This window comes from Motacilla alba, chromosome 2 (genome assembly GCF_015832195.1).
Source record: "Motacilla alba alba isolate MOTALB_02 chromosome 2, Motacilla_alba_V1.0_pri, whole genome shotgun sequence".
NCBI classification, from domain to species: domain Eukaryota; kingdom Metazoa; phylum Chordata; class Aves; order Passeriformes; family Motacillidae; genus Motacilla; species Motacilla alba.
Window position 1 is genome coordinate 102427190 of NC_052017.1, and position 22949 is coordinate 102450138.

General features: G+C 37.0%; 1 protein-coding gene across 1 annotated transcript; it reads left to right on the forward strand.

Moving 5' to 3' along the window:
* Window positions 1–693: 693 nt before the first annotated feature.
* On the forward strand, window positions 694–21324 carry AKAIN1 (A-kinase anchor inhibitor 1). Its single transcript, XM_038129369.1, has 2 exons — window positions 694–2084; window positions 17144–21324. The coding sequence occupies exons 1-2, from the start codon at window positions 2069–2071 to the stop codon at window positions 17332–17334; spliced, it is 207 nt and encodes a 68-aa protein (XP_037985297.1). The 5' UTR covers window positions 694–2068; the 3' UTR covers window positions 17335–21324.
* Window positions 21325–22949: the final 1625 nt, after the last annotated feature.

Consider the following 22949-nt stretch of genomic DNA (forward strand, 5'->3'; position numbering starts at 1 on the left):
AACATCCATATAATTTGAGAATGTATGTAATAGAAATACATCCAATATAATTTTTTTTAGTAAGTGCTTCAATACCTTTTTTAAATGATAGATAACTCTCCATCAAGCATTAAGGGCAACATAACAGATATATCATAAAAATACCAGTGTAAGTTTTCTTGCAATCTTTTCAGATTATGGATCAGTAACGATTTTCTAAAAATTATGGGGTATCCTTCACCTTTCTCTTAAGAATGCTGAATATTGCTGACTGCATTCATTTCTGTATTTGGTGTGGGATACTTTTACTAGAAATTCTTCTAATTGAGTTCTTAGGTAATTGGTTCCCATACTTAGGTGAATGGGAATACTGATAGATGAGAAAAGGTTAGAATAGAGATTTTTGAAGTCACAATTTAAAGGGAACATCATTCCTGAGCAACCAGGGGTATGTTTATGTTTGTTCATGCAGTTGCTCTCTGAGAGAAATGAAACTGATCCCGAAATACAAGAAAGAAGAAGGAAACAAATATCAATAAAGAAGCTGAAATTGCTAAGGGGAATAAAAGGAATATCCAGAAACTGGATACTAGAAATGGTAAGTGAACATAAATCTGCAAGGCATTCCCAAGGAGAAATTATAAATTATGTTACTCACTTAAAAGAAAAAATAAAGAAAAAGAAAAAGAAAAAGAAAAAGAAAAAGAAAAAGAAAAAGAAAAAGAAAAAGAAAAAGAAAAAACAAATGAAAAAACCAACCTCCACTCTCCCTCCAATAAACCCAAAGAGTATCGACCATGACATGATTAGTTTAACTTTGACAGTGATGCCACTCTGGAGTTCCTGCTGAAGTATACAAGCAATATTATTTAAGGAGGTCAGTACTTTTTCGTACCTGTATTTTAAGAATAAGGGCTTTTTTTAAGACTTCAAGTATTCCAGGTTATTTGGAGAATTCTGTGTTTGTGAAATGCTTGACTATGGAAAAGGATGAAATAAGCTTATAAGAGTATCTTAGGTTATGAAAATGTGATTGGAAAATATATTGCATATTGCAAACATATACATGCAAAAATGTATGCTTTTTAAATGTACTTTCTATAATTTGCACTGATAATGTTTTTCAAAATACCTCTTGCAAGTTAGGCTTAAAGAGGAGAGTTAGTTTTTGTCAAGCTTGTCCCATCTGGCTGTGTGTTTCTCACTTCTGCTGTTGAAGTTCACCCAAAGGCCCAAAGGAATCCTGACTATGGGTAGTACAAACAAAAGTAAATTAAACCTGAAACATAAAAGATGGTAGGAAATTTTAAGTAGTCTTCTGCTGTTGACCCTCATCATCTTTATTTTATTTCTATTCATTATTTGCTTTACTGTTTTGCTTTGGTGTCGTCTTTTATATGCTGAAATATTCATGTTGCCTCTTAAAGTGCTGCTGTTGGATACAGCTGGGTTAACGGGCCTGTGAAATCAAAGTATAAATTCCTCAGCATCCCAGATTTTGGAAGCAAAAATGCTGTGACAAAGTAGGGTGTTGCTGAAGCTTATTACCAGTGCTGTCAGTTGCAGTGAAAGCAGCACACCCCAAAATGTCAGGCAGCGGGGCTGCTGTCGAGAGGGGTAATTAGGAGCAATTAGCCAGACTCCCTGCCGGGCAGATCGCTGTTGCCTTTCTCCTTTTTGCCCTTACTCCTGCTGCCACTGCGGGGCAAGGAGTTATGGCAGTGATGGTTCCCTGGTGGAGAGAGAGGGAGAGAGTGTGTATGTGTGAGAGTGTGTGTGTGTGTGTGTGTGTGTGTCCGTGCGGGCGCCCCGGCCCCCTCCCCGCCCCGCCGCATTGTGGAGGGAGGGACCGCGGCCGCCTCCGCCGCCGTGCGGGGCCGGGCGCTGTCCGTGGTGCTGAGCCCGGCGGGACGGGCGCTGTCCGACGTGCTGATCCAGCAGGGTCGGGCGCTGCCCGAGGTGCTGATCCAGCAGGGCCGGGAGACGTCCGGGCGCGGATCCCAGCGGGGGCCGGGAGCTGTCCGAGGTGCTGATCCCAACAGGGCCGGGAGCTGTCCGAGGTGCTGAGCCGTGCTGCCCGGGCGGCACCATGGTTTTCGCTCCAGGTAAGGGCAGCTGTATCCCGATCCCGGCCGGGTAGCCTCGCAGGAAGGCCCCGGCCGTGCCGGAGAGGTGCTGCGGGGAGTGGGTAATGGGCGAGGCAGAGCTGTCAGCAGGCAGAGGCAGGTAGGTTCAAACGAGGTGGTTTAGCTTAGTGTTTCTTTAGCTGTGGATCCAAAGGTTATGAGGGTCACCTCTTTTGTTCTCATAAGGGACAGGAGCCTCCAATAGAACTGTTTAGGGTGTTGTGCTTGTCAGACTGCACTAAAGGGTCACAAAGGGGGATGTGGCCTTTCAGTGACTGGAGAGGGAGTCCCCCTCTGCACCCACACTAGTGGCTGCTAATGTGATCATCTCTCAAACTCATGGAGATAATTTACAAATTTCATTTCCTCTTTCCTCCCCCTCAAAACAATATAATTTCATTTGAATGAAAGAGAACTGAAAGTTTGTTTAGTCCAGTTTTTACTGGAACAAAATTGAAGATTTCAGCAGTTCATGTCTAATGTGAGATCTCACTGTATAAGAGTGCAGAATCTCTAGTGCATAGTATAGTTTTGTGTTAACCCATAAAAGAAGTAAAACTACAGCAATTTTTCATTGCATTTGGTACATTCTGCTTGGAAATAGGCAGCTGGTTGTTGGAAAAAGATGAGAGTGATGAGATGCCCAATAGCTCCAGGGTGTAAATGTAAGTCATGCATAATATCTTCTGTAGGGACATGGCTTAAAAATAACTTCATTAAAGATGTATAACTTTCAGCAAAATAGTGGGTCAATAGAAAAGGGAAAGTAAACGTTGCAACTTGACAATGAATAACTATTAATACTGATGTTTTGCAAAGCTAACAAGTTTTCTGTTCCTTGAAATTCTATATCCAGTCTCTGAAAGGGTAAGAATCCAAAAGCTTTACACTTTTGTATAAAAAATAAAATAAGTCTTGATACTGACTTTGCTACCCCATTCAGTTTAATTTTTTGAAAAAAATAGTATCTCTTTTCAATAATCTTGTTAATTTTGTCTATTTAACTGTCTGGTTGCTCTCTAATTTCATATGTTCATGTTTACATCATACACTGAAATTGGGATCAAGGTATTAGTCTTAATAGAATGATCCACTGCTTTTTGTAATACACCTTCAGCATTAGTGACTCTTTCCTGAACTCCTTTTGTCTGTCACACAGTCACCATTAACTGTACAAGTTTTTGAAATGCTCTGTGGGACTGGAATACTTCAGGAAGAGATTACCACTAAAATAATGAAAACATTCACATTTTTTTCTCCAAAGGCTGAAGAAGAACAAACCCCAAAGCTCATTAATAACTGCATGAATTGTTCTTTTCACAACTCTAATCCATAGACCGGGAAAAAAATACTCTGTCGAAAACTGTTTTATATAATCATTCTTCAGTTTTCCTTTACTCAAAGGAAAGCTCACAGTCTCCTTGCAAATGTTGCCATAAAATATATAGGGCAACTAAATGGGAATTTGTAAAAGAGATGATAAAAAAACTATTGTCTTCAAACAGAACAAGCCTGAGTATGTTCCAATTTTTTATTGCTTTTTTTCCCTGCAAATCATCTCTGCCCTGGCATTATCTCTTCACCAGATATTAAAAAAAAAAAAATTAAGAGGTTTATGCATCTTTAGCATCTTCATAGTACTTAAGGCCATATGATGTAAAAATACTAGAAGTCTACTAAGAAACTGACTTTCATTTCTTCAGTCAACTTTCTGATTTTATCTCACTGTGATGAATGACCTAATTTTCTGTTCCATTTATTTGTTGGGGTGTGAAGGGAGAGGGAAGTAAAAGATTTATCTAACTGTAAATGGTTAGGGTCAGAATTATAAACTTCTAGGATGGGATAGAAAAAAGAAAACAAAATAACAATCACGAGAAAATTCTCTTCCAGAAACAAAAATTATGGAAGTCGCTTACCTGACCACAAAGAAAATATTTTGCAGATGAAAAGGATGATGGTCATTTTTAAGGTCTTGGATATGTTATTTTAGAACTCTGAATTAATGGGCTATATTTATAAATTGTTAAGTAGAAGCAGCTTATCAAATTTAAGTAACTTTTTAAAAGGCCAAGCTGACTATTTACTGAATACATACTTTCCTGTTAATCTTCAACTCCCTAAAACTTGTATCTTCTGTGTTGAAAAAATAGCACAACAAAGCAGCACAAAAACAAACAACCTTCAAAGAAGCCTGGCTATTACTGAGATAGATAGATAGATACAAATATAATAAAATGGCCAGTTTTCCATGCCAAAATTGGATCTCCTGGCTCATTTTAGACAGTGTACTGCTATTTGTAAGTATGCAAAAAGGTATTTTTCCTTTTCTACATTTATTCATATTCTTCCTTCCCACTTAAAATTAACACTTAGACTGTTCCAGAAAAGGAACTAAGAGTGCATTTTTTCTTTTCTTGGTTTAATTTGACAGGGGCTTCATTGCACTGTCTTGTGCGGATTGATTAATGATGTGCTGATGTATAAGAAATGCAGTCCAAGCTCTGTGAGATGTCTGGGCGTTCATTTTCCTGGATAATTCACACATGTTGTGCTGCCCTTAGAATGGGGGAATGATACATAAAATTCACACAAGCTATGTGTTACAAGGTTTAGTTTCTTTAATTTTCCTGAACTAAAATGCATTAGGCAGTTTGAGATGTAGATAACAATGTATTATTTGAAATTGCCTGTAAGGATGAAGGTATGTATGAGACTGCAGTAGAGAACCATGAAATTTCAAGGATTAGACCAAAAAGCAGAGAGAAGTCATAATTTTGATTTGGCAGATCTTCTTACAAAGTTTTTCTTAAATTTTCTTTAGGAGGTGGTGTATTCCAAAATTTTAAAAATACCAGATTAGCCTATAAAATATTGCTAACTATAAATAATTCCACAGATTAAATATATGTCATTGTGAGGTAGGAAATGAAGAGGCATTAAAACATTTATTTGTTCTAACACATTAGTAGAAATTAGATTATGCAACAAGGTTTCAGCTGATAGCAGATTACTCGTTTACAAAGATGTGATCACTTCCAATACCAGCATTTACCAGATTTAACAGTAACTTAAAATGTTGCTAATCAAACTACTTTTTTACAGACTTTACTTTTCCAAAAATTACCTTGGGCATATTTCTTGCTTCTTTTCATTTCCAAAATGTTTTCCTAATGCAAAGATTAAAAAAATACTCTTTACTTATGATTTGTCTGAACAAACACAATACAAGGGTGTTTTTCATGCTTCATGTTTTTTTTTTCTGATGACATTTTGCACAAATCACTCAAACACTTATGTCTTACTCTTACTCTGTAAAACCATAAATAAAATAACTAAATAATAGAGTCTCATCACTGCAGGCCATAATTGTTTCATCCAGTACAAAGCAGTGATTTTTGGTTGAGTTTTTTTGTTGTTTGTTTGTTTGTTTGTTGGCATAGTTTATTTTAGAAAGGAATCATTTTGAACTGAATACCTCAAGAAAGATTGCAATATTTACATCGACAGGTTGTTTCAGGTCAAACACTCCCTTTCTTAAGCTTGTGTCTGCTTTGAATCGTGTAATTTAATCTTTCAGGTGAATCTTGTTATTTGTCAGTGTAATTTGAAGAATTCCTTTTACCTGACAGTTTCTCTATAACTAGAAACTCAGACCCTTTACTCAACACTCTATAGTTCTAGAAGAAGGAGGAGGATATTCTAAAAGAAGGAGGAGGATATAGAATTAATTTTTGTATCAATATTGTTGTGTTAAAAAAAGTGTGAACACAAAGTTTAAAGATAGACATTAGAGAAGTCAGAATGTTCACAGCTCAGTGCCTTTTTCCTGCAACAGCAACACCAGTAGGTTTTCAACGAGCTTTTGATCAGCGCAGCTGTTCTTAACATTTTTAAGCTGGGAGCAACACAGCAGACTTGTATAATGACACTGAAGATCAGAAATGCATCCTGTACCAAACATTTTAGGAATCTCATTACACTGCAATTGAAGAAGTAGCAGCTGCATACTGAAACAGATGTTCTTACTGGTCTGAATAGTCCTGGTCTTCTCCAGTGGAAAAGCTGGGATAACAACAACCTGTTGTGTTGCAGAATGCGAACATGTGAAATTTCTTGACATAATTTTTCTTTTTTTTGATTATGATGTTACAGGTACTATTGCAGATTCCTGACCACAATATCCAGATCAAGGCAGTATGGAAGGGCCTGTTCATGAATGCAAAAATTGCTATCAGTAACTCTACTTCTTAGAAGGTACCCTGTTATGGGATATCTCCAGTGTTTGTGCTGACTGTGGTACTCTGGCACTCAGTTATGAAGTCTCTTTCATCCATGAGAATAAGACAGGACACAGTCCTTGTCCCTGTAAACTGCTGTACTACATTCTGCTAATGCTCTGAGTTCTGTAGTCCCCCTCAAAAATCCCTAATAAAAAATGTAAAGTATATACATAGAGGATTCTTATTTGATAGCTTAAGGTTGATAAAGTCCATGCATAGGACATAATTTGAAAGTGAAAACAATAACTATTTGCCAGCCTCATGCAGTCTGATGTAATGGAGGTTTTATCCAGAATTTGTTATGGCTGGTAGTGAGTATGGAGGCAATTGCTGCCCAGAATTGTCTGAATGCATTTACAGCTCTCAACACTAGTTCAAAATGTTTGCCACCTGGTAGGAAGAAATCATACAGGAGAAAAATCCTTATTCTCTTTTGCTGAAGAAAAATGTTTCTTGCGCTGACCTTTTCACAGTGACACATTGATCTTTCCCCTGCTGTGAAAATTCACTAGCAGACCTCATTAGTGAGGTGAAAGAAAATTAGTTCATAGATACTCAGGAATGTGATGAAATTAGCAAGTTAAAAAACAATCAGCAATCCTAGGTACAATTTTTCTATAAAGTACTGTTCAATGTAGTGTTTAAAAATGACACAGAATTTATTGTTTCAAATAATTTTTAACAGAACTGAAGGCTTGAATAAGTGAGGCTGGCACCTTTCGCTTCACTGTCACTGGATTGAATCCTATTCAGGTTAGGTGTGAGAAGAATTCTGTCATCACAGTGGCTGTGTATGGCCTATATTGAAGGAGTTGTTCATAATTGAGGGATAGTGGTAATAAGTGATATAGTCCTTATTAACATCCTTACTGGAGCTCTTTATTGAGCAGGAAAGTCAAATCATGAATGTACAAAAGGAATGAGTTACACTGACCTCTAGAGTTTGTCCCTCCAAATCATTATTCTTGCAGGGAATTGTTCTTTTGTACTTGTTATAGACATAAATAGTATCATTCCAATCTTATAAGTTTTATTGTGCTAATGGAAATAAATGCCCTTACTGTAAAATACAGTGAATGGTAGATTTTTTCTTATACCTCCAATCTTGTCTATTAAGGATTTTAAGGACATAATACATTGTGTCTTGTTACAAATACTAGGTTAAGCAAAAATTATTTGCAAGCAATGCATACAAAATTTATTTATAGCCTTTGTGAAGTTTTTTTGATTATTAGTTGGTCATCTGCATCGTGTTTTTACATAATGACTTGAAAGATTCTACAGAAATTTAGTTGATGTCAATTAGAAAAGTGTCTTTACTGATGTTAGCAGTAATGAAAAGCTGACCTGAATAGCCCTAAAATGCTTCAGGTTCCTTTAGAGTGCCTTGCCACAGAAGTCAGGGGAGGTGAGCTCTGTGTTGCTGTCGTCTGCCCTTGCAAATCCTGTAGTTGTGTTTTCAGAAGAGGCTGTCTTCCTTCCTTCAAGAGAGTTTGAAATTTTTTTGCCTGAAGAAGTAAACTGAGCTGTGTTCTACTCAGGCATTTCACTAGTGGTGAGGCAGACATAACCTCCTGTGGATTACTTGTGTTTGCTTCACTTTGTAGTATGTATATAGAATAGCCCTGTATTTTCTGTCTTTGGGCAGTGAATCCACTCATGATTTATCAGTACAGAAGGCTTGCATATCCATGAACACTTCTGTTAAATCCTTGCAGATTGACATTACGTTTTGTCTTGAAGTAAGTTTTCTTACTATAGCAGAAAATATTTCTCTGGGAAGACAGAGAATCAGTTCCAAGAATGGAAAACAACATGTGATGGCATCCTCTTGTAGACAGATTCTGTCAAGATTTCAGCTATGAAATTAAAAATACCAAAAAAGGGCTTTGCTTTTTCAAGGTGCCTTTTAGGTTTATATAATCTGTGATTTACTTTCTGTCATGACTTTGTGTATATACATGCAAGTGTATATGCCCAAGGGAACGGCCTGAAGCTGGGTCGGGGGAGATTTAGGTTGGATATGAAGAAAATGGTTCTTCACCCAGGGGGTGGTCACGGCACTAGAATAGGTTTCCTAGGGAAATGGTCATGGCACCAAGCCTGAAAGAGTTCAAAAATATTTGGACAACACTCTCAGGCACATGGTGTGACTCTTGGGGATTGTCCTAAACAGGGCAGGAGTTGGACCCAATAATCCTGATGGGTCCCCTCTAACTCAGCATATTCTGTAATTCTGGGATTCTACATATACAAAATTCTACATCTACATATATATTTATAGATACATTTATATGTCAATGTAGAATTTTGTATATATAATCTCAGGTTCAGTTGCTAATGGCTGTATTTACAGCTTTTATACACCACTCACATTCTAAACTAAACAGGGAAATTCTTCTGTACTGCTGTGCATGTGCAAATTTAGGGCTTTTTTGGGGGGATTTTTTTTTCCTGGGTGTTTTTGTTGTGGGGTTTGGGGTTTATTTTAGAGCTAGAGAAGAGCTCTGCTTCACCTGACATTTAGCCAGATAATTTTTGACTCTGAATAATCTGGTATAAATTGAAATATATCTAAAATGTAGCAGGATGTTTTCACTGGCTAAAGCAGAATGTTTGCTAGCTTTTTACAGGTTATGTAACCTTTTCCCTATTCACTACACTTAAAAAAAAAGAAAAAAAGCAGGTTTAGATATTGCAAATATTAATTAACCTGTGCATAGTTCTTTAATACCAAACCCCACAAAAAGTTGCAGAAATACAAACACAGCAGCTAGCAAAATAAACTTCCACTGAAAACTTGCCCATTGCTTATCCTCTATAGTGGTGGATACTGAATGTCTTCTAACACATAGGCTGTGCTTCAATGGGGATCAAAATGAGCTTTTTGATACAGATTCAGAAGACCTACATAAATGTTATCTAGATTTCAGTGCTTAGTGTTTTCTTTTTAGATAGGAATCTCTGAGCACCTGAACTGTAGAAAATAGAAGGCAGAGGGGGTCAGATGATGAGTGGTGTCATTCAGGGCCCCATCTTGGGACTGGTGCTCTTTGACACCTTCATCAATGACACAGGCAGTGGGATTGAGTGCAGCCTCTGCAGGTTTGCAGATGACACAAAGCTGAGCTCTGCAGTTGGCCCAGCAGAAGAATGGAATGCTGTCCAGAGCATCCAGCACCCAGAGGGACCTGGACAAACTTGAGGACCTCATAAAGTTCAACAAGTCCAAGTGCATAGTATTGTGCATAGGTTGAGGCAATTCCAGAGATGAGCACAGACTGAAAGCAGCCTTGAAAAGGTCTTGGGCTACTGGTGGATGAAAAACTGGATGTGAGCCAGCAATGTGCACTTCTAGCCCTGAAACCCAACCATATCCTGGGCTACATCAAAAGCAGTGTGCCCAGCAGGTCAAGGGAGGTGGTTCCCGCACTCCACTCTGGTGAGATCCCACCTGTAGTGCTGCATCCAGCTCTGGCATGGACCAGCACAAGAAAGGCATGGACCTGTTAGTGTGGGTTCAGAGAAGAGGAAAAAAAGATGAACAGAGGGCTGGAGCATTTCTCCAATAAAGGCAGTTTGAGAGAGTTGGAGTTGTTCAGCCTGGAGAAGGGGAAGACACTGGGAAGACCTTCAGGGAGCCTTCCAGTGCATGAAAAAGGCTTCTAAAAAACAGGGAGAGTGACTTTTTATATGGGCAGGTAGTGATAAAACAAGGGGGAATGCTTTTAAATTAAAAGAGGGAAGGTTTAGATTAGATATTAGGAAGAAATTCTTCACTGTGAGGATGGTGAGGTACAGAAACAGGTTGCCCAGACAGGTTCTGGATGCCCCATGGCAGGGAGTTTAGAATTAGATGTTCTTTAAGCTCCCTTCCAACCCAAACCAATCTATGATTCTATGATATGGGTCACCTGTATCTGTGCCACTGGACGTCTCCCACCTTGGAAGAATCACAGCTTTTGATGTAGAGAGGTTTCTTATTTTAGTATTTGAAATGTGTTCCCTTAAAGAAGTAGGAAAATTGTGTAGATGAAGAGAATATAAATTTTTCATTAACTTTGAAGCAGCTGGTCCCAGATGCTCTTTAGGGAATATCTTCTTTTTAATACACTGAACTGCAGCCTAAGACTCAAAAACCCTGTTAAATTAATCTTAGTTTACAGTATTGAATCCAGAAATATTCCTTTTGGGACCAAAATCTGCGTATCACATTTATGGGTTTGGATGCAGCAGAATTGTCAGTGACTAGTATTTTGAACTACGTTCAGTCTTCAAAGCTGAAAGACACAGTCCTTAAGGAGTGAATTTATTTCTATACATGAAAATACCTAGAAAATATATAGATTGAAGTGTATAATCTGGTTTTAGTTAATATTATTGAAATATGGCAAGAAATCTTACTAAAACATTGAAAAAATGCTTAAGAATAGATAGGTCTCAGTAATCTCTTAATCTAAAAAACTTCATTTTCACTGGCATATTTCAAATAGTATTAAATAATTTGCTGGAGTCTTTAAAAAGATAGCTTTATATATAGCAAAAAAACCGAAGAGAATTCCAGATATTCTTATCCCTTAAGAAAGAGTAAAAACTCAATGGGAAAAAAAATTACAAAACCCGAGTTGAGATATAGCTAATGTCTGAATAAAAAGGTACAATGAAGTATTACTCTGTAGATATATTAATATGTCCTTTGAGACAGCTTATCTGCATTTCTGCTCTTCTGTTTTGCCCTTATATTCTTCCTCCACTTGTATTCAGAGCAGAATTATTCCAGCTTTATTCTTAAAATTTATTTTTAAGAGCAAAGTAGTCTGTGCTGGCCCCCTTCATGATACAGTCCCTCTTCCATACTGGTTGAACAGCAAGAATTGTGAATGAGGTTAGGGCAGAAAATAAACCTGAACTGAACCTTAACTTTTCTAGTGAAAGGCAATGTTGCAATCCCCTGCACACAGCACGTCAGGAAATTGGAAAAACACAGGATCCTACATTAAAGTACTTCTGACATTTCTGATATGTTCAGTGTCCTCTCTTCTACCTCAAGGAATCAGGGCAAGTGAGTATTGTCTCCTGCTGCTTGACAGCTATTAGTCAGGACCTCACTGGGCTCTATTTTAGAGCATGAGAAATGGTACTGGACAGAATTAACTCTAGTGCAGTTAATAATACATTTATTACTATTTTTTTTTAAATTTCAAATATTAAATTTGCAACTCTGATTGCAGGACCTTTTAATGAGGTCTCTGAGATGGCACCATTACTGACAATGAGACAAATTGGGTTTCTAATTCCGTAAAATAGTTTAATGATTCTCATGTGCAAAGTTGGTTTGTGCACATGTGTTGGAAAGTCTTCAGCCCTGGCTGATTGCCATGTTCATTCACTCTGAATGTAATTAACATGACTCATAGACATTTCCTGATTGTGAATCTCTTCTTCAAATTAGGCTTCTTGTGCTGAAATCCCAACACCAACCTCTTAAAGCAAATCAAAGAGGGAGATTTTTTAACCACTTCAATTCACATAAAATTTTTGCCAGAGGAGGCTCACCTGGAACTTCTATGCTGTGGCCAACAGGATGGAGAGATATGTTACTGCCTAATGGCAAAGGGAAGCTAAAGAACTGAGCTTGTTTTTTTGTAGAAGAATATCAATATTGATGCAAAGAATATTACTGTTAATTATTACAACATTCACACATATATGATGTCATTACAATCCTGCCAGGTTTTGTAAGACTTTTCAATATCTGTAGTTTGTAAACACGATTTACATAATAACATGCAGCTTTTTGCTGTGTATGCAGCCCCCATGCATCCACACTGGACCCACTGATGAAGTCTAATCATCACAGTCTTGTCTATTTATACTTTCATTCCATTTAAAATTTTTATTAGTACTTTCAGCTGGGTTATAAAAGTTACAGTAATAGTTTTCAATAGAATTGAGGTCAATTTTCCAGAGATCAGTATTTTTCTTGAATTAATAATAATAATAACAACAATAATTTTTATTGAAGAACTAATTCTAATGTTGCAGTGCTGCAGGAAAGAGTAATCATTAATTATAGCAATCCAAAGCAATATATTGCTAAAACTAATGGTAAATTTTTAGTTAAAGACTATACATGCATAATCTTATGTAAATTTGAAGAAAAATATGTTTACTTCTTGGCTCTTTCAGCTACAGAATTATTGCATGAATTTAAATTATAGCTGACAGGGGAGTGTATTATGCATAATTCTGAGTTTTAAATTAATCAGAAATTTATTTAGGGCAATGTGATTTTTATTCTTATTTTTAGACACAGTTGAAGTTCAAAGTGGTTTACACAACCTACAGGAAGAATAAACGTTACAAGCTTTGAGGAAAGGTGAATGTAAAGGTCTTTAACTCCCCACTGTTTATTGACAGCATTAGTGGATCTAGGATAGACTTGCATCTTTGCAAGATCATGCCTCACATAGTTTATCTTCATTATAGTATTCCAAATAATCCTAGGAAAATGTACAGTAGGGAGCTTAGCTGTTGATTCAAACATATTACCCATTATTGAGTGTTACTTATTAGGAGTTTTTATAAAGGTCTAATAAATTTAACTACTAGCTAGCTGAAAGGAAATAGCCCCAGGGGATATCAACAGAAAGTGCAGGAGACTACTTTGATTGCAGGCTGGAAAGGAAGTGACTTAGGATACTTTGAAGAAATACTCCACTTTGAAGTGTATAAATGAGAGAAGGCTCATGTGCAACCAAAGTGAATTTCCTAAACATTTGATGTCTAAATGATTTTTCTCTGTAGTTATTTTTTTATCATGTATACCTTTATGGAATATTACACAGTGTAGAAACATCTCAGAGGATGTAAAGTCTTACACACAAGGAGTTCTTGGACTTAAACTAATATTAGTTCTATTAATTGAAATTAATACTTGGAATTTAGTTCAAATATTTTTTCCAAACTTTTTCCTTATTTCCCTTCATGGGAAACATCCTCAAGCAAGCCCATTTCATACTAGTACATGCCACTAATTTTAGGTAGAAGTGGAATATGTGACTGATTCCTGCAGCCAGTCCAAGATTTTGATGGTTTTTGGATCTCTCAAACTGTATTTTGGATTGCAGAACCAGATCAGTTTTAAAAGTTACTTTTCATCTGCTAAGTCAGTTGGCATAAAATTTACTGAGAGTAGCACAAGGTAATAAAAACATGCTAAAGAGGCTTCATCATGTGTTGATGACAAAATTGCTGCCTTGTATTTAACATCCCTTAACCCAGATATTTCAGTTCTCTATTTACAGAATCGAGGTGCTGGGTATGAGGGGTGAGCATCCAAAGATAGAGGACAAGTAAAGATCTTCTAACTTCAAGAAAAAAATATAGTCTTTAGAGAAGGAAACCTAATAGGCAGCATGTGTTTCTGATGTTGTTCCAGTTTTTCCCAGAAATTACATCAAATGACCTATTTGTCAAGGAATTTTAACTTAACAGTTATACTTCAAATCTTAAAAAAAAATGCTAGGTAAAAAAAATTGTATTTTGTCATCCTATTAACTCTCATTTTGATTAGCTAAACACCAAACACATAGCCAGCAGGAGCTATGTCTTTTTTTTCACCTGACTGAAAATGTGCAGTTCCTAAAGTGCCTAATTAATTCTATAGGCACTCAAATTTCTGCCTGGATGTCCACAGCAGTCTGTATTTCAGCAAGGTGGACATAGATATGTTCCAGTTCAGTCCCTTTGGGATTCTTGTATGACTCATCTCCACTTTCCTTTCTTCTTGCTCAGAGTAGGTCCAGTGTATCAATAAATAAATGAGCTTTTCAGAAAACAACTATCCAACTGCTTTCCTTGAAATGAATAATTGGAAGAAGAGGAGGTAGTGGGGATGCTTTTTTGGGAGATTGCTGTTTACTCATTCAGGAAGTGGAAAAGTTGTGATTTATCGCAGCCTAACCAGCTAAAATCACAGGAATGGAATAGGTTTGTGGTTGGAAGGGACCTCTGAAGGTCATCTTGTCCAACTCCTTCTCAAGTGGGATCATCTAGAACCTCTTGCCCAGGATCATGTCCTATTGGAACAGATGTAATTGATACCATATACCCAGGGGAGCTGGATGTTTGTTTTTGACTGCTTGAAATTTCTGGCAGTTCAGCTCCTACAAATAATGATCCCAACACAGGCTCAGACGTGGGTCAAACACAGTGTCAGACATCACCCTCCAAAATAACTATCATTTTCACTTGGTTTCTAATTTAGATGGTCCACACAAGCTGCCAATGGTCTCATTGTTCACATCACCCCAGGCCAACAGCTTTGATTCTGTCTGTGTCTGAAGCCAATTATCTTTTGTTATCTGGGTTGCTATCGTCCTAACCATTTTACACAAATATTAATTAAGTTTATTCAAGCTGCTTCATTTCCTTTCTGTGCATACCTAAACCCTCAGAGGCTGAGCAGAGGTAGTCCAGAGGTTTTAGATTCTCTGTTCTTGGTTATCTCAGCAAATAAAGAATCATCTAATGAGTTAGAGCTGAGCAGACATACTCTATATCTCACTTATCTGTGTGGTGCTTTCAGACAGGCTTTTCTCCTGAATAAACAACTGAAAAGCCCAGGGAGAAATGCACTAGAAATCTCTTTTTTTTTTTTTTTTTTCAACTGACTGTTGCTATGGATGACCTTTCTAAAGTAAAAATATTTAAACATCAGATTTTGTAGATTAATTGGCAAGGACCAAATAAATAATGAAGCATCCCCAAGGAGAGCAAACTGAGTAATTTTCAACAGTGATGTGCTTAATGAGAGTATGTTTTCAACAATAAATTCTGGGGGTTTGTGGCTTTGAGGATCGGGAAATTTTTTACATTTCATATAACCTCATTGTCTATTTCAACATATTCATTTTTATTTAGAATTTCATGTTTATCCCTGCTTTTGTTAATACATTATCTTCTGAACATCAGATGTGTTGACTGATCTTTTTCAGCCAGGCAAGAAGACTAATTAGTTGTGTGATAAAATGTGAGTTCATATTTGAGCAGTAAAGAATTATCTATACTTGATCTGTTAAGTAACATTTAATTCCATCCAAAACCACACTGTTTCAAGTGCTGAGTAGTGGAAAAAAAATTGAATCAGGGAAGCTGACTGTTCCAAGAATTCATGTGATTTTTTTCAGTCAGCTTTTCCAGTTTAAAACACTTTTTCTATGTTTTCACAGGTTTTAACCTCTTACTTGTCTTTACAGTGATGAGCACCCCACACCTGGACACAGTACACCAGAGTCTGACAGAAACTGAGCACAGGGGTAGAATCCCCTCCCTTTGCTCCTGGCCATACTCTTTTTGTAAAGATCAGCATACATTTCTGGGCTACAAGCCATCTTATTTCCAGCTTTTTGTCTACCAGTATCCCCAAGTACTTCTCCACAAATCTGCTGGTAATAAATTCACCACCCAGTCTGCACTGATATCAGGCATTACTTTGGCCCAGGTGCAGGACCTTGTCTCTTCCCTCAAGCATATAGCATATTTCCTAAGGAAACAAGAGATTCTTCTTTTCTTTCTATGTTAAGGTGCCTTGAAAAAAAAACTCTACATTGGGAATTCATCACAATGTCAGATATGCACTTCTTATAAAAGCACCTGATCTTTACTTCACTCTTTGATTCCTCTCAGGACACAATTCTTAATATATGTAATTAAAACAGACAGTAAACTACAAATCCTATGTAATGAAATACTTGAGCATAACAGTTAACTAAGAAGGAACTGAGATGAGTATCTTTAAAAACTTTAAAATCAAATCTAGTGATGTCAGCAGCACCTAGTCTAAGCATTTCAATTAACAACTGATTTCCTGTATGCCAATAAGTGTACATAAGAATTTTTTAAATCAGTATCAGCTGTGACCATTACAGAACATTCTTTATTGTCCAAATTGCCATTTATGTTAGAAGTCAAAATACTTTTAAAGAGAAACTTCTTCATATAAACTACTCTGCTTCATTACCAAATGTCAGTAGTCATACTACATTACTTAATTTTTCTCCAGATTTTAACACTTTAGCCAAACAAGGAAGTTTCACATAAAAATGTGTATTTGACAGGTTGCCATAGAGCATGTTCTCTGTTTAATCTACAGGAATCTGAGTATTTCTTAATGTTTTGCAGATATTTTTGAAAATCTATCTAAGGCTTAATAAACTGCACTAAACAAAATCTTGTACCTTTAAGTCAATTGGGATTTGATGGATGAGGACTTTCAATATGAAGTAAAAATGAAAAGAAATGTTAATGAAACAGTGTTTTTTTCTACCTGGTGGTGAGGGAATACATGTCAGTCTTGCAAAATAAGGTCCAATTCCCTATCCAGAGGCACAGCTCAAGTCAAAATGGATGTGATTCACAGCTGGATGGGAAAACCTTCCTTTCCTGTCTTACTGCCTAACACATCTGTTCTTGTTTCAGCTGTGAAGTCACAGCTGTCCCCAGTGCTGGGGAGTGGATAATTGAGCTGTATGACTCAAAATCTCCTCCTTCTTTCCGTCCTGTGGTACTGAGCACGCACAGGCACTTTCTGCCCTAATTCATCTTCTTCATTATTGGCAGATTTCCTATGTAATAAACTGTCCTCAGTCACTCTGTGATTTAGTTCCCCCCCTCCTCTCTTTCTCTCCTTCATGTTTTCTCAGACTAGCCCCAAATTCTTAGTTCCTTTTCTTTTTTGTTTGGCTCTGGCAGGTGAGAAGCACGGGACAGAGCAAGATGAAGTTAAGCTGCAGATTGCCAGCAAGCAGATTGTGCAGACTGCTATCCTCCGAGCAGTGCAACAAGTTTCCCAGGAGAGCCAGCAAAAGGAGAAGCGAGCAAACACCGGTACAAGCCTCCAACTAGAAAGAGGAAAACTAACCAAGAAGCATGAAAAGAAGTAAAGGAGGAGATTGGGGTTTTTTTCAACTCCAGTCTGCAAGTGTTTTCAGCCTTCTCTTTAGTATCAGCTGTATTGCTAGTGCAATGCTACTGCTGTAAAGCAAACCAAAGTATTATCACACCTAGACATAGGGTAAAACTGCAATAGTCCTCATCTGAGAAATATTAAGTGCATTAGATGAATGACTCCATATTTATGCAGTGCCTCTTAACAGAAACAATAACCATAGCTGTAAAAGTAGTTTCAAGCACAAGCTCTTATGATATGGTCTTATTCTCAAAAGCTTGTTGCCAGTGCACTTTCATGCTAAGTTCTGCGTGCAACATTCATGTCAGTTCAGCTGGACGGACTCTTCTTTGCGTTACTGGGCTCACTGAAGCTCTCTTTGCTGAAGGAATCTTCATTGTCAGGTGTAGCAGAATGCTTTCAGGCTCCCTCGAAGCACGGGTTTGTATTTTGCTTTGATTAGGCATGAACTATGTGAAATGGTAGTATAAAGCGGATTTGGTAAGTTCTGTGAACCAGTTTATTTTTTCATCTTGGGGGAGAAAAAAAAAAGCAATCCAGTAAGACTGCAGTGACTGTGATCTATGACTATGATCATATACCTATGATCTATGTCTTTTTTTAAAAGTAGTTAAATACTGAAGTTTTAGTCTACTTATTGAAATACTTCTATACTTCTGCATAAAAATCACGTGTGCCTCAACTATTTCTTTTTATTTTCTTGATATTGAAAGAAAAGGAACTGATGTGAAGATAAGGAGTTGGCCAGAATTTGCTCCAGTTTTGCAACTTTGCTGGGTCTTGATTTACAGAAAGTGAAAACAGAAGTGTATTTAAAAAAAGAGGGTTAAATACATATTTTAATATTTTTAAGGATGAAAATATACAGTATTTGAATTCTGTCATAGCAGGTATTTCTCACCTGCAGGGTGTAAAATGACTTTAGATATTTGCAGTTGTTACGTATTCAATTTAAATAGCACTGCGTGAAGCTGGTAATACAGAGCCTATCCTTTCAATTGCTCTATATAGCTGAAGAAATCCATGACATTTCTGAAAATACAAATTAAATAAATGTACCCTTCACTTTTATTGCTCCCTTTGTGTAATGATGATTGCACTATTATACATGTTAAATGAATAACAGTATATTTAATTCTAGAAATGGCTTGTAGCTCTGCTTCAAGTGAATTCCTGTAGTAATACACCTGGAAATACAAAGAAGAAGATGCCCTGCAAAGCTTTCTTAATGGCTTTTCTATTCAGCTAGATGATCCTCAAAGAGACTGTGGGTTAAATAACTGGCTATTACTGTGTCCTGTTGCTTGTGTTAAATGATTTTGGGATTCCTTCTCCTGGACAGAGGCTTAGTCATGAATAACCACATTCTGTAATATTAAGTCTTTTTAATCTGCTTGGTTTTTTTTTTTTTTTTCTTTTTAAAATTTAACAGCACTGACTCATACAAGATAGTGATTTAGCTCAATCTTCTTTCACTTAAAAATGCAAAGAGGAATTCAGCTTTCATGATTGAAAGTGTTCCAAATCATCTAGTAATGAAAAATGACCTGGATTCCATGTACACAGGTGGTTCACTTCTGTAGATGCTGGGTGAATTTTTAGTCGAGCAAACTTTGGAAGGTGAAAGTAGTTGGGTCTTGAGGCATGTCTGTGTTTTTGTAATAGTAATTTTTTAACCGTTAGCTTTTTTTCACCAGTTCACCTTTGTTTGGGAGGTAACTCTTTTCTTACCACTCTTTGCATTTTTGCTCTCTGAGAGCCTAAGAAAACTGATAATGAATAAAGGCTCAGTTCTGAGGCTGATGAGCAGACAAGTCTGGTGGATGAGAGAGTGCAAACCTGTTGGAGAGACTAGAGACTCTGTGGTGCAAAACGATGTTTGCCATGGACTCATCATGCTGCAGGAAGGAGAGACATCTTCACTTATTCAATATTATTTTACTTTTTAAATGCTTTTTGTCCCCAGACATTTGAAATATGTTTGGGTTTGCTGTTTTCTTTTGGTTGTGTGGTTTTTTTGTTGTTGTTGGTTTTGAGTTTTTTTATGTTTTGGTTTTTTGTTACTGATAATTATGTTAACAACTTTCATGTAGTTTTGAAACTGTTTCTTTCTATGCCTTTTTTTTAATTAATCATTTTGGCAAAAGAAGAATTTCAAAAACCAGTGAATCTGGGCTTTTTTCCACTGCTTCATATGAGCCTATTCCACTCCTCCTCCCACTCTGCACTTCTACAATATCCCTTTACTGCCCCTTTGCTACTGCCCTAGTCCTATTAGTCACACTATTTATTACTCAGCTAGTCATGTCCATCATTAATAGTCATGTCCATCAAATAGTCCTGTCCATCATTGCCAGAATACCAATGCCATCAGAAGTCTAATATATTGGAAAATCAAAAATGACTGAGAGCCTTGGTTTCTTATATGCTTACTAGACAATCTCATGAAGTAATGTGTGCTCATGAGGTTTGTAGTAATGGATGCATTATTCAGCACAAAAAGATCCATATCTTAGAAATACAAGGCAATCAAAAAGGTATCTATAAGTATTTAAAATAAATGTACCACTTATTAGCACTTATAGTGGTAAGTAAAATGTTGTACAAATATGTGAAATTATATTTATCACAACTCCAGAAGAACAGAGGAATCAAGTGTGTGTGGCTATCCTGCACTATGCTTGCTATGTTGTTATTCAGGCTGATTATAACAATTTTATTATCATATTGCACTCTTCTTTGTAAGGTTAATAAAGCAGCAATGCCTAAATGGAGATTCACATGGCCACAGCAGGATGTTGTAACAGATTACTAAATGCCACTGTACATCAAGTTTTTGGTCCTGTGTGGTTACACTGGAAATCTCTGCTCTAAAATAAATAAAACCAACAACTGTGACTTGGAAACAGCCATATTAATTTTATCATTTCAGAAAAATAAAAAACCATTCTGTGATAATATTATGAGTTGGAGATTCTTGGATGTTTATTCAATAGCAAACAATCACCTAGAATTCTTACTGACTCTACTCAAGTCATGTATGATTATTTTTTCTGGTGATATTTTTTAAGTGTCTCAGATTATAGTATGTCTGCAGTGGTAAGTATATAAAAATGCTATGTAACTATTCTTAATATGATTACCATGAAATATGCTGCAGTTGTTCTTTAAATGTGTGCCTATGTCAAATACACAGTTAATGTGTCATTACTGAAGGCTTTTCTAAAAAAAAAAGTTTCATTTCAATTAGTGAAAAATATAAAAGGAAGTAAAATGAATTCTTGAAAGAATATGCGATTCACTGATTCACCCATTCCCTTGGTTATCCACTCAGGTCTGAGAATAAATTAAATAAATAAAAACCTAACTCTTGACATAAAGTAATTTTTCACAATGGGTTCCTGCAACACGGGGATCAAGTTGCTTAAACAGTTTGTGGGAGCTGGGGGGAGAACCTGAACTACTGCTAAATGTCTTCTTCACTGCTTCAGTAAGGAGTGAGCAGCAGTACTGATGGAGCCTGATGAATGGGTTTTCTCTTCATTAGGTTTTGGTGCCTCATGGTATGGTCTGCCAGAATCTTTTCCCCTGTTTTGGGTAATAGGTTTTTAATTTGTCATGTATCCTGCTGTTCAAAACAAGTACAAGTAAGATCTCAATTCTTTGCTTCCAGAACTTCATTCACAACACCAGGCGGATATGCATGAACTTTTGTTTTTAAAGATCATCTTCCCTGGATTTAGTCAACATGCCTAGTGATTTCTTTAATCCCTAAGACTGAATGGGTGAACACATATATTATCTGTGTGCTCAGGGAACACCAAGAAATAGATACATATTTTACATTTGCTTCTAAGCTGTTCTTGTCTGCCAGGCAGATTGTCTTTGTTTAATTAACATAATCAGCTTTTCTTTTCTCATCCCTTTTCCTCCAGTGACTTGCTACTTGGATTTTGTTATACGAGATTGCTAGTTTTAACACTAAAACAGCAATAGTTCACATTTATAGTTTGGGTTTCATTAGAACCCCTGTGGTGTTACATGTTCCATTTTGGTGTGTTTTTCATCTTTTCTTTCACTAAAGACGAGTAACAATAAATGATGTTCTAAAGAAAAAGGAGTTTGAGGTGGAGTTGTAACTGTGATGGCATTTTTGTGGCTTGCTTTTTTTCTCATTCAGTTGCCTCTAGCAGAAGACCACATAGGGCAAATCATCATGAGTCATTCACACACACTGTGACAGTAGCTCAATGTAGAACTTGCACAGAAAGAGAGAAAATTAACTCTTACATAAGCTGGAAACTGAATCCAGCTATTCTAAGCTGATTCTAAAATGTTAGAGTAATACACTCCTGATAGCTTTAAGGAAAATATTCCATGTGTGCTTTGAGAGTTGAACCCCATTTAGAAACACCAGCTAGTGAAGACTGTAATTGCTTGCTTTGTGATATGAGGTGGAAAATTAATACTACTATATTGTTCTGAAGACTTACATGCTACCTCCTTGTGTCTGTGGAAGATTTTGAATTGTGTCTTTTGTGAGGTGGCCCATTTGCTCCTGCCCTATGGAGTGAATTAGCTGCTCTTCTGTGTGCACATGCATCCCAGAAGGTTTAGCTCCTCTCTTCAGTTGGTGCAGTAGATGCCCTTGCCTTGTATTTGCTTAGTAAACATAACTCCTACTAATGCTGTTCCCCCTCATTTCTTTCCCATGAAGCAGCTCATTCTAAAAATTCTCAGTTACAAGACTAACTGTAGAAGCCATCTGCTCCCAGAAATCTCCCAGATTTCCCAGGAGCCATCATCGCCCAGAAATGGGAAAGTGAATATAATAAATCTTCTTTGCCTCATTGGAGGGATATTGGCCCTTTCCTACATCTCCCTGTATGTGTTTATTTCCAAGGAGGACAACTCTGTTAGCCAATGCTTCCTTGCTATCACTGGCTGATGGTTTATCCATAAAGTTTAGCCAAGTGTTCTTCAATATTTCCTTCCAAGGGAAAACTGCTCGAGGAACAGAGTTTGCCCTGACTTGTCACAATTTATTAGACCCAGCTGACTTCAGCTGATGACTCACATGATTTGGTTTTTTATCCCCTATAGTACAAGAGCAGACTTTCAGGTCTAATATCTACACTGCTGAGGATCTAATAGTTTTCTTGGTGCTCCACCAGCTGAAAAAGTTTACATATGTTCATAAAGTAGAACTTAAAGTAAAACTTTTCAGATCTTGTGATTCTTCCCATCATATTTCCCAGAATCATAGATACTTTTATACAACTACTTTGTTTTACTGAGCATTACACTTGCTAAATCTATAGGCAGGAAAAGGGAGTCTTGTCCTTCTCTGTTTCGAGCACTGAGACCTGCAGGGAGTGCCAGAGCTGCACTGTTTACACCAATGACCCTCTCAGTGCTGAGCTACTTTTGTGGCTCTTCACCTCACGTTTCTTTATTTTTATGTGTTCACTTCCAGAAATCAGTTAAATTAGGAGACCCACAAAACAGGGATATCTGAGATACCAGTGGTGCAATAACCAAGTGTGTCCCTGCATCATTCTCAATTTTATAGCTTTTCAGGGTCAAGAA